At 40.6% G+C, this 12,352-nt stretch overlaps 1 protein-coding gene across 2 annotated transcripts in view; it reads left to right on the top strand.

Annotated features, from left to right (window-relative positions):
- The window catches only part of RFX4 (regulatory factor X4), a 162,700-nt gene that overhangs the window by 112,269 nt on the left and 38,079 nt on the right, over window positions 1-12,352 (top strand). For both annotated transcript variants that reach the window (XM_061204694.1, XM_061204695.1), the window contains 3 exons: window positions 5,719-5,819; window positions 7,834-7,892; window positions 11,837-11,981. In XM_061204694.1, the coding sequence (XP_061060677.1) occupies window positions 5,719-5,819; window positions 7,834-7,892; window positions 11,837-11,981 (305 nt within the window). The remainder of the gene's footprint in view (window positions 1-5,718; window positions 5,820-7,833; window positions 7,893-11,836; window positions 11,982-12,352) is intronic.

Raw genomic sequence — 12,352 nt, 5'->3', positions numbered from 1 at the left:
CCAAATTCATTGATGACCTTTAGGAGTTTTCTGGTGGTGTCTTTAGGATTTTCTATGTATAGTATCATGTCATCTGCAAAATGACAGTTTTACTCTTCCTTTTCAATTTGGATTCCTTTTATTTCTTTTCTTTGTCTGATTGCTGTGGCTAGGACTTCCAAAACTGTGTTGAATAGAAGCGGCAAGAGTGGGCATCCTTGTCTTGTTCCTGATCTTAGAGGAAATGCTTTCAGCTTTTCACCATTGAGTATGATGTTAGCTATGGGTTTGTCGTATATGACCTTTATTATGTTGAGGTATGTTCCTTCTATGCCCACTTTCCAGAGAGTTTTTATCATAAATGGATGTTGCAGAATTCTGTATGTATTCTGGGTACAAGTTCTTTTCCAGAGTTGTGTTTTGAAACTATTTTCTCTCAATCTTTGCTTGGCTTTTCATGTTTTACACAATTATCACTTGAGGAGCAGAATTTTCAACTTTTGGTGAAGTCCAATTTATCAATATTTTATATTGTGGATTTTGCTTTTGGTGTTATATCTAATAATCATTTGCCAAGAAAGGTCACAGTGTTTTCCTAGATTATGTTCTAGATGTTTTAGGTTTTACAATTTTTACATTTTATAATTTTTTAGACATTACATTGGTTCATTTTGAGTTTTCCATATGGTGTAAGGTGTAGGGATAAAGGTTCATTTCTGCTTTTTGCAGATGAAAGTCCAAATATCCTAGCACCATTTGTTAAAAAGACTTAACCTTTATTTATTGAATTACATTGAAGTTTTGTGGGAACTTACTTGGCCGTGTGTGTGTGTGTGTGTGTATGTATTTCTGGACTCTCAATTCTGTTCCATTTCTTTATATATATGTCCTCCTTTCACCAATATCACACTGTTCTGATGACTGTGGCTTTGTAATAAGTCTTAAAGTCAGTTAGTACGGGTGCTCCAACTTTGTTCTTCTTTTTCAAAACTGTTCCTTTGCTTCTGCATATTAAGTTCGTAGAATCTGCAAAAAGTTCTGTGAAATTTTGTTTAGGATTATATTGAATCTATAGATAAATTTTGAAAGAATTGACATCCTAACTATATTGTGTCTTCCAATCCATGAATGTGGTATATCTCTCCATCTATTTAGGTCCTCTTTAATATTCTTCATTGGTGTTTCGTAGTTTTGGAGTTTTTAGCAAATAGATCTTGTACATATTTTGCTAGGTTTATATCTAATTATTTTGTGGGTTTTGGTGCTATTGTAAATGCTACTATTTTTTAAGTTCAGTTTCCAATTGTTCATTGATAGCTGAAGAAAAATGATTGATTTTTGTTTGTTGATCTTGTATGAGATCCTATTAAACTCACTGATTAGTTCTAATAGCTTTTTTGTAGATTCTTTGGGATTTTCTATGAGTATAATCATGTAATCTAGGAATAAAGGCACTTTTATGTCTTGATTTGCAATCTGTATACTCTTTTCTCCCCCTGTCTTATTGCACCTCTCAAATGATATCCCCGTTTAAGTAGGGGTGGCATTTTTTGCATTTTCCCTGATCTTAAGGAAAAGCATTCAGTATTCATTATAAAAATGATGCTAGGCGTAGGTTTTTTTATGGATGCACTTTATCAGGTTGGAGAAATTCCTTTCCATTTCTAGTTTGTTGAGAATTTTTATCATGAAAAGATTTTGAATTTTCTTAAAAGCTCTTTTGTACCAAGATCATCATATGGTTTTTCTTTTTTAGTTTGTTAATAAGGTGGGTTACATTGTTTGACTTTCAAATATTGAACCAGGCTTTCATCCCCAGGGTAAACTCACTTGGTCATGATAGTTTCATACATATGTATAATTGCTACATCTGAATTGTTAATATTTTGTTGAGGATTTACATTCATGAGAGTTATTGATCTTTAGTTTTATTTTCTTTTAATGTCTTCTGGTTTAGGTATCAGGGTAATCCTGGCCTCATAAAATGAGTCCCTCTCTTCCTTTTTCTGTAAGAGTTTGTGTAGAATTTTATCTAAAATTTTAAATCCATGAGCTTAAACGTGTTCATAGTATTTCCTTATTATCCTTTGAACATCTGTAGGATCTGTAGTGATGTCCCTTTTTTCATTCCTGATGTGGGTAGTTTATATCTTCTTTTCTTTTTCTTGGTCAGTGTCCCAAGACGTTTATCAATGTTATTAATCTTCTCCAAAAACCATCTTTTAGTCTCTGATTTCTTTGGTTTCTTACTGTTTTCCTGTTTTCAATATTATCGATATATGCTTTTATCCTTTGTTCTTGCTTTGAGTTTAATATACTCTTCTTTTTTTATTTTCTTTAAGTGGAAGCTTAGGTCATTGATTATAAATCTTTCTATTTTCCTAATAAAGCATTTAATGCTATAAATTTTCCTCTAATCACTGCTTAGCTGCATCCCACAAATTTTGATGTTATGTTTTCATTTTAATTCAATTAAATATTTTCCCTTGTGACTTTCCTTTTGACTCATGTGTTATTTAGAAGTGAGTTGTTTAATTTCCAAATATTTCAGGATTTTCAAGATATCTTTCTGTTATTTCTAGTTTAATTTTCTTATAGTCAGGTTACATATATTGTATTGTATCAGTTCTTTCACATTTTTTTGAGACTTGTCTGATGGCCCGGAATATGTTGGTGAATATGTTGGTGAATATTCCATGTGTACTTGAAAAGACTGTATATTCTGCTGTCATATGGTGGAATGTTCTATAAATGTCAATTAGGTCAAGTTTATTGTTAGCATTTTTTACGTTTTCTATGCCCTTGTTGATTTTCTGTCCATTTGTCCTATTGTTTACCAAGAGAGGAGTATAGATGTCTCTAACTATAATTTTGGATTTGTCTATTTCTTTTTTTACTTCTATTAGTTTTTGCTTCATGTATTTTGAAGCTCTATTAAGTACATACACATTAGGATTGTTGTGACTTCTTGATGAATTGCCTGCTTTTCATAATGTAATGTCTTTCTTTATCACTGGTAATATTTCTTGTTCAGAAGTTTACTTTGATAGTAAGATAGCTACTCCAGCTTTTTTTTTAATTAGTGTTTGCATGGTATATCTTTTTTCCACTCTGTTACTCTATGTCTTCATATTTAAAGTAGATTTCATATACTCAACATATAATGAGGTCTTGCTTTTTTATCCAATATGACAGTTTCTAATTTTTAGTTGCTATGTCTAGACCTTTATATTTAAAGTAATTAATTTACATGGTTGGATTAAAATCTTCTATCTTGCTAGTTGTCTTCTATTAGTTCCTTCAGCTTTTGTTTCTTTTTTTCCTCCTTTTGTGCCCAGTTTATAGGAAGCACACAGGATAAATGAACAGTTAAGTGTCACTACAAGGAAGAAATCAACCAAATCAGAATGTGGGGCATTCCATGGAACAAATAACATGATGTTGCCAATAAACCAATGGCATGAAATAGAATTTTTTAAAAAGGCTTAAGAAATAGAACGAGGCAATTATATATTTTATGCAATGTGTGGAACTTGTTTGGATCCTGATTCAGACAAACTAGATGTCGTCTTTGAGAGGAATAGAGAAATTGGAGTACAGACTCAGCGTTAGATAATATTAAGGAACTACTGTTCATTCTGTTGGGTATAACAATGGCATGGTGGTTTTAAGTGTTTGTGTGTGCATGTATGTACATATATAAATACATATTTAAAACTTGTCAGTTAGAAATGCATAACATCTTGAATTTGCTTAAAACACTCTAGAAAAGAAAGAGAAGCATGTGATAAATTAAACTGGCAAAATGTTGCTAATTATTGATGCTGGGTCATGGGTATTTGAAGGTTTGAAGTTTTTCATAATAAAAATGTTAAAAACAAAACTCAACAAAGTAGAGTGCACACTGAAATAGAGAACACAGAAAAGAACCAGGTCTGATGGGGAAATGATGAATTCTGTTTGGACATGTTTAGTTCGATGGACCTTTTGGGGCTTTGAAATGGACGTGTCCTACATGCAGTTGGTCCAGAGTTCTGAAGTCCTCTGCTCTAGAGATGGTGACTGAAGCTGTGGGCATGGAGAAACTATCCAAGGAAGGAATACAGTGTGATAAGAGAGGGCCCAGGACTAGACTTGGAAGAACTGGAAGATGTAATGGCCAGGTAGAGGGGGCTGAGCTTTGTGACTGGGGAGAAGTAGCCAGAAGATGGAGGGGTCACAAATGCCAAGGGAAGCAAACGTTTCCAAAAGGAGGAAGGGCTCACAGAGCCGAATGCTGCCAGATGTCAAGCAATGTGAGGACCAAAATGAGTCTATGGGTTTGTGTCATAGATCGAGGTTGCTGCCTGGGTGGGAGCTTTGTAGGCGGAGGGACAGGAGTGAGGTGAGGAATGAATGGGAGGTGAAGAGGAGACGGAGAGTCTAGACAACTCTGAAGAAGTATGTCTGTGAAGTGGAAGAAAGAGGGTAGTAGCTTGAGGAGACAGAGTGAGGAAAGAAGAGGGTCTTTTGTTTTTAAGGTGAGACATTTTTCAACACGTTAATATGACAAGAGGAATGATCGAGAGAGAGGGAAAGGTGAATATGCAGTAGAGGGAGCAGTCAGCAATGGAAGGTTCCTGAGAAGGCAGGAGGGGAAGAGATGGGGCTGGCTCCTTGATTCTGTCAGGAAGGCTGACTTCTTTTGGGGTATTTTCCCTGAGAAGTAGGAGGTGATGCCACCTGCTGGTGGAGAGGGGGGAGGTGGGGGTTTGGAAGTGTGAGGAGCACGGAGAAGGTTGTAGTAAGTCATGGAAAAGGAAAGAGTGAGTGAGCAGAGGAACACAGTTAGGACTGCTCAGCTAGGGGGAGAATCCGAGGGAGACTGAATGAGAGCAGGGTAGGCGGTGTTGGTGGAAGGCAAGGATGGTGTGGATGGTGAGGGTGGGGAGAGGTCCTTATGGCTGGCATGACTAAGGAGGACCTCATGGAGGACACCGGACCTGTGGTGATGAGCAGATGATTTTGATGGTGAGAGCCTGAAAATGGTGCTCAATGTCTCCTCGACTCCAAATTCCCATCTCATATTGCAACCGACTGCCCCCTCAACACTTCACCCCTCTAGCCACCGACCCCCACCTCCTGCCCCCAAACAGTCCTTGACTTTCCAAATCTGACATGGCTTCCAGGTCTGTGTCAGGGTTGTTTGTCAGTTTAAAAATGTACTGTTGCTTCCCAGTTCCTGCCAAGAGGCAAAGATTTTAGTAAGCCTGAGTCCCGGCTGGGTGGGCAGGCGTGGCGGTACGCTGCAGATGGGGTTCCTGCCCGTCTGGGGAGCTCCAACAAGACTGGGCAGCATGAGGAGGAGAGGCCAATTGCAAACGGTGCTCTCAGGCCCACTGTCCACTGTCATCACCCCTCCCACAAGCCTCTTCAAAAACACGAAGGATGGTGTCTTACTCGCAGACAGGGTTCTGGATGCTGCCAAGCATTGCAGTGGGCTTTTCCCCACACCTGTGTATGCTGTGTCTCCCTCGTCAACCAGCGTGGGCACCAGAGCACATTCTGTCCACGCCCTTCTCAGACCCACCAGCTCTCCACAGGGCTTGGGCTGCCGGCCCTGTCCCTGAGGTTGCTGCTTTCAGTGGCACCTAATGGTTGCAGTCAAAACACCATCAGAGGAAATAAGACTCTGTACGGGCCTGTGGGGAGGACTGGGCAACACACAAGGCACTTAGCATGTGTCATTTCTCTTTCTAGCTTAACTCAGGTGATCCGAAAGTTTGCCAAACAGCTGGATGAGTGGCTAAAAGTGGCTCTCCATGACCTCCCAGAAAATTTACGAAACATCAAGTTTGAATGTAAGTATGAAGTTTGAGAGCAGAGGGGAAGGGAGGGCAACATTTTAGTGCCAGATATTTTACATAGGTCGTTAATAAAATAATAATAATAGCTAAGAATTTACTGATGCCTACAAAGCACCAACTATCATACTTAGCACTTTCCATGCGTTAACTTAGTTAATCCTCACAAAATGTTTATGGTGGGTGGCACACCTCTCCTTTACAGAAAATGAAACAGGCTTAGAGAGGAAGTAAGCAGCAGAGGCAGGATTGGCCCCTAGGTCTGTTTGACGCCAAAGTTTCTGCTGTCACCACCACACTCCTTATCCCATTTAATCCTCACCCATCTCTGCAATGTAGGAAACAGTATCCCTCTTCTACAGGTGAAGCGCCGAGAGGCAAAGAAACTTCGCCAAAGCCACACAGCCACACAGATGGTAATTAGGGGCCAGGAGTCAAACTCACGCCTATCTGACCCTAAAATGGAGATTTCCCCGAAGCTCCTGTCCACAAAGTGGGGGTAATAGAAGACAGAAAAGAGCTTCAGGGCTTCACATATTTAATTCTCTGCCTAATGAGAAAGCAAAATTAATATTTCTCATGGGGGATTCGGACTGTGAATCTTTTCTCTGCTGAGCATCACCACTCATTCCCCAGCATTCATTTTGCCTGAGAAAACTGGTCCTATTTCTCTGTCTCGATGTGTCTTTACTTGTGGGAAGTCTCACGTGCTATTAAGCCAAGGTGAAATGATTTTAAGCAAAATAAAGTTTTAAGATATATGTTTCTTAAAGCCCCATTTGAATACAGCTGGCCATTCTTGCCCGAAATAAGTGCCAGCAAGGAAAATGAAGGAGATCAAATTACCCTCTCTCCACAGGCAAAGGGGGCCCTTTCAGACGTGCTTTGAGGCCGCCTGCCGTGCCCATCACCTATTGATAAAGCCTGCTTTATTTCACGGCTCTCAGTTCTTTTCTTTTCATGAGCACTAAATTCCACATCACAAAGTTAAAGAAAAAGTAATTAAGGAGAAGGATTAACGATTGATCAGCCTGGAAAATTAGAAGTTCATCTGTCCCCGGACTCCACCTGCCCCCCCATTCCTCCACCCCATGCCCTATTTTTCCAACCAAGCTGGTTCTGAGTACAAATTAGAATAATCCCAGGGAAATTTCTGATTGTTTCTTGACCAGTTCAGAAATTAATGAGAAGAATGCCCCGTGCCCATTTTAATTACGCTGGCAAAGCAAACCTGTTGAAAGTCCGAAGCCAGGAGGTTTGTTGGACCTGCCATGTATGGGAGCCTGGAGGCGCCCACTCTCCCCAGGGAGCCTTGGGGGTGCACTTCGAGAACGTGCAAGGAGTGGAGACACACACCTCTCCAAAGGACTCTGTAAGGATGAAGACCTTGGGCTGGCACATGGCTTGTCTGCTTCGAAATCTACACATATAAGATCACCCCACTTCAAAGCATCAGCCTATTATGTCAGCATAGGACCCAGGATCATCCATACAAATAGGTCGTGGAGACTGTTGGATGAAAATGACAGATTATGAATGCAAAGCCACATTCAGGATGCCGCCCAGGGTTCTATCCTAGAAGCAACCCTGCTCAATCAAGGTTTCCTAGTAGATATACTACTTTTTAAAGGGCCTTCTTCAAAGCTTCCACTTGATTCCTGCAATTATTTATGGGGAGAAGTGATTGAGCTTGCAATTAGCGAAATGAAAGACAAGTAAATAATTGCTTTTACTCACGGTTGATTGACGCCACAATTTCTCACACCTGCCAGTGTGGAGTGTGGGCAACTTTGAAATATGTACCCCAAATATCGCCGTCTTAGGAAATTGTTGTCCACATGGGAGAACAAAGAAGCAGATGCAGGGTTTTGCCAGTGGGTGCAGAAAATAGGGTTGGACAGTGACAAAGTTAGGCAAACAAGGAAGCTACTTTTTGAAATCGGACTGCGGAAAATCCAAGGTCGGACCATAAAGCATAAAATATTTCATACTCACTCTTTTCTTCTTGCAGTGTCGAGAAGATTTTCCCAAATTCTGAGACGGCAAACATCACTAAATCACCTTTGCCAGGTAGCTGTCCTGTGTTATGTGTTCTAACTACTGCTAAGTCATTGCAAATGAGGGGCAAATCCTCAGTAACTCTGGAGAGGATCTGTCCGGGTGTGGTTGTTTAATAGTACACTCTCACCATTATCTTAAATTTCTACAGATAAGGAATTGAAACACTAGCCAATCACTAAATAGTTTCAACTAACATACAAAATAATTTCTGACATCATTTCCCCATTAACCTTTCATATATTCTAGGTCCACAAGTTTTGTGTTTTGCTTAAGTACATCGGGGTTTCTCAGCCACTGTTGCCTTTTTGGGCTGGGTAATTCTTTGTTGTGGGGAGTTGTTTGGTGTATTGTAGATGCTTAGTAGTATCCCTGGCCTCTACCCACTAGATGCCAGTAAGACCACCCACCCCCAAGTACCACTTTGGTTGCGACAGTCAAGAATGTCTCCAGCCATTGCCACATGTAGCCTGGAGGGTGCAAAATCACCCCAATTTTGTTTTTTCCCCAGGTTTCTGTTCTTTTTAGCACAAAAGTGACGTGCTTACTATTAAAAATTTTTTTTAATTAATGAAAGTATGTACGTACAGTAAAAAGTGGAAGATCCCGCTATAGCTCTGTAGTTCTAACTGATGGCATAAAGTTTTTCATTTCTGTTAATTTTGAACCTTAAGGAAGGGATTCTAAGTCTGTTAAGGCAGGCCATTAACATTCATTCAAATATGAATGACCTTAAAGCCCAGGGGACAAACTGGTGGCTGCAGGTCAAATCTGGCCCACAGATGTGTGGGGTTATTGTTTGATTGGCATATGTTCAAAAATTTTTTTTTACTTAGTCACTAACAGTTGAAACTAGGAGATGACAACTAAACACCCAAATTTTCTGTAGAAAAATTGTAAGAGCTGGCAACCCCAGAGCTAATTTCCCCAGGGCAATAACCAGCTGGATGGGCGGAGCTTTTCTCCAGCAGGCAGGGTCCTCTTATCACCTCCGCTTTCCCTTACACTTGGCCCACCACACTCATGCACTTCACCTGCCTGCCTTGTTTATGTGTTCGGGTTTGTAACCTCTCCCTTATATTGTTGGTTCTGGGTTGGTGTTGGTTACTCAAGGTCAAGGTGGGAGGGGGAGGGGTCTCTAGCTAGAGTGGCCTGAAGGAAGGCTCCAGGCCAGGAACCAGACAGTGTAAAACTACCCCCACCTACCCGCACACACACCTCACTGTTCCACTCCTGCCCCTGGCATAAATGGCACAGAGGGAAACCTTCCACATTTGTACTGTTTCAGAGGCCACACCTGGGCACTGTTCTGGGGTAGGGCAGAGCCTCACAGATTAATGGGATTCAGGAAATAAAATGAATAGTAACAAAATAAAGAAACACTGCCAGGGTTAGTTTTCAGATCCTACCTCTGTCCATCAAAAGGTTTTAGGAGGGACTCAACACAAGCCTGAGGGTTCTATTAATATCACTAAACATAGTATCTACACATAAGGATAAAAAATTTCTTGTTTAATTTTTTCTATTAAATTTCAATTGCATAAGTATGTGTATCTTTTTTAAAACAAAAACAGTAATAATTTTACAATAACAAAAACAGCAATTAGATGGAAGCAAATATTTCCAGACCTTAATGATGGTAAATTCTGGGTCAGGGAAACTCATATTCATCATGGGTATTGGGCCTTGGGAGTTGTCATCTTTGTCTTTGTATCTTACACATTTATTAAATATAAAAGATTTTAATGTGTATATAAAATAAATTGATTTGAGATATTCTTTTTTAAAAAAAAAAGGAAAGACTGCCTTGTTTCCGAGGGTGCAGGCCGTCTGGTTCTTCTTCCCAGCTTGGAAGAGCCGGTCTTGGGTCACATCAGGGAACTAGATACGGTTTTAGGACATAGTTAAAACTAGACATTTAGAAAGTTTAGAAAGGCCTTTGACCCTTTAATGTACCATGTAGGTAAAAGCATCCACACCCATGCCTACCACCACCTGCATGCTCACGTGCATGCACACACACACACACTTGCCACTTCTCACATAGACAGTGCATAATTTAATCAGCAATTGCTACCTTTCCATCTTCACTGGACAGCTATCAGACACATTTCTGGATCAGCCAAAGGACTAGGGTTAGTGCTGGGAATGAAACACCGTGGAACATCTTAGCTAATATCCCAGCAAGCTTTCCTAAACACACACAAGGCAAGTCAGACTAAACAACGTCCAGCCAAAAACTCACCCCCAGATACTTAAACCCAAGAGCCAACTATTCAGGCCCTTTTGGATACACTGAGCAAGCAACTTGGCGTTCATATCTCAGCCATTCATCCCACAAAATCTTTTGAGTGCCTACTGTGTGCCAGACACTTACGCTTAGTGGTACTTGCCCAACAAAAAATAATGAAAAGTGATAAGCGTTGTGAAGGAAAAAGAATGGAAATAGGGAATAACGGGGCATTTTAGATCCTATTTAGATAATGTGGTTAGAGAAGCCCTCTCCATGGGTACTGCATTTAATTTGGAGCACACATGATGGCAGGGTGGCCGGGGCAGGGTGAGAGAAGAACATTCCAGCAGCAGGAGCACCCTGTGCAAAGGTCCTGGGGTGTCAGAGCGATCACAACAAAGAGAATCGACCTGCATGGCAGGAGCTTCATTTATTGAGCTCTTACTCCCTGAACTGTGCACCTTGCAAGCATTATCCCAAGGAGTCTTCAACAGTGGCCCTCCTGAAGAGATAGGTACTATTACATCTCCATTTTATAGATCAGGAAACAGGTTAATCTGCTTGCCTGCCCCCAATCAATCAGCTGGTCAGTAGCAAGGTCAGGATTTGAACTAAGTATATTTGAATCCAGAATCCTAGACCTTCACATTCAGTTGTTTATCATTAGAAACCAACCCAACTCACTTTTCATATATTCATATATTCTAGGCCTCTGTGTCATGCAAAGAGTTCTACAATGATTTAAGTAAGATTTCATTTTACCTGTGCTCGGACAGTCTACATGTAAAAGGGTTGTCAGTATTTACATTTGATTGGAAATTCATAAGCATTAGGCGACTTATAATGTCCATGTGTCTTTGAAATCTTGTTTTGTTTTATTAAAGACATTTTTGAAAACATGCAAGTAAAGGAAATGATTCTGGAAGTGTTTTTCTTTGCTTTTATCAGTATTGTTACAACTTGGTAGTTCCAAGTATTGTTGTTCCGAGTATTGTTCCAGCTTACCAATTTAAGTTCTACTATGAGGGTTGCTGAGGAAGCCACAGATTAAACACACACACACACACACACACACACACACACACACTCACACACTCTCACATTCACACAAACCACATTAGCAGACCACTGAGTCGTAAGGTATGGTTTCCTTTTCTTCCATCTCAATTATTCATATTTGTTTTAATTATTATAGTTACATAAAAACCAAAAAGCAAAAGCAGAAAGCTAGACCATAAACTGCTTCAGGATGCACTTAGATGAAAAATACACCTTGTAAAATTTCTGGGGTTGAATCTATCATAGGCCCAAGGGTAGCAGGACCCTTCCTAGATCTGAGCCTGTTGCTTCTCACACGCTAGAGACACGGGTTATTAAACACAGAGCTCTCGCCCACAAGCTCACATCAGGAGGCTGACAGATCTCTGGGCTTCATCCCATTGTTCCACGGGGTCAAGACCAAAGGGGCTGGGAACAGCAGGTTTGGTCTGGCCTAGGCCACCATGGGGTAGTTTCTTATCAAGAGAGATGTGAGGAGAGAGCCACAGAGAAAATGGTATACGGATCTTCTGAGTTATAGACTCATCATCTGAGTTTTCTTGAATTTCAGAGTACTTTGCAAAGTACCATAAGCAGATTCATTAAAAAGAACTAAAAGGAAATAAAGGAAGGGGTTTTAACCTAACAACCCATGAGCTAATGAGTTGATTGGATTGGATTCTAGGCATCTCGAACAGTGATCCACAGTGCAGACATCACATTCCAAATGCTGGAAGACTGGAGGAACGTGGACCTCAACAGCATCACCAAGCAAACCCTTTACACCATGGAAGACACTCGAGATGAGCACCGGAAGCTCATAATCCAGTGTAAGATGCTCTACCAGGGCGTGTGTCTTTTTATTTGTTTAAAAAGAAAGAAAGAAAGAAAGAGTATCTTGGTACATAATTAGGTGGCATTCCCACCCTGTCCTTCTCCCTGGGATCCCATCCCCTCTGTTGTTCCTGTTAAATGGGTCGGCCTAGATGGAGGGGCTAGCTGATTTACAAGGACATGGGTCAACCTGGCTGGAGAAAATGGGTGCTGGGGCATTGGGCAGCACACAGTGTCAGGCAAAAGGCCCCACCCGTGACCCTCGATGCCAGGTGCTGTTCCCTAGGTGGCATCAACAAATGAGGACAAAAGCTTGCTGCCTCTCTCAGTGTATGTCATTATTGTCAGCCTGGAGGCAGCTGGAAAT

This window comes from Eubalaena glacialis, chromosome 11 (assembly GCF_028564815.1).
Source record: "Eubalaena glacialis isolate mEubGla1 chromosome 11, mEubGla1.1.hap2.+ XY, whole genome shotgun sequence".
Taxonomy (NCBI): Eukaryota; Metazoa; Chordata; class Mammalia; order Artiodactyla; family Balaenidae; genus Eubalaena; species Eubalaena glacialis.
The sequence above is the reverse complement of the archived record's forward strand: the minus strand, read 5'-3'. Positions and strand labels throughout refer to the sequence as shown.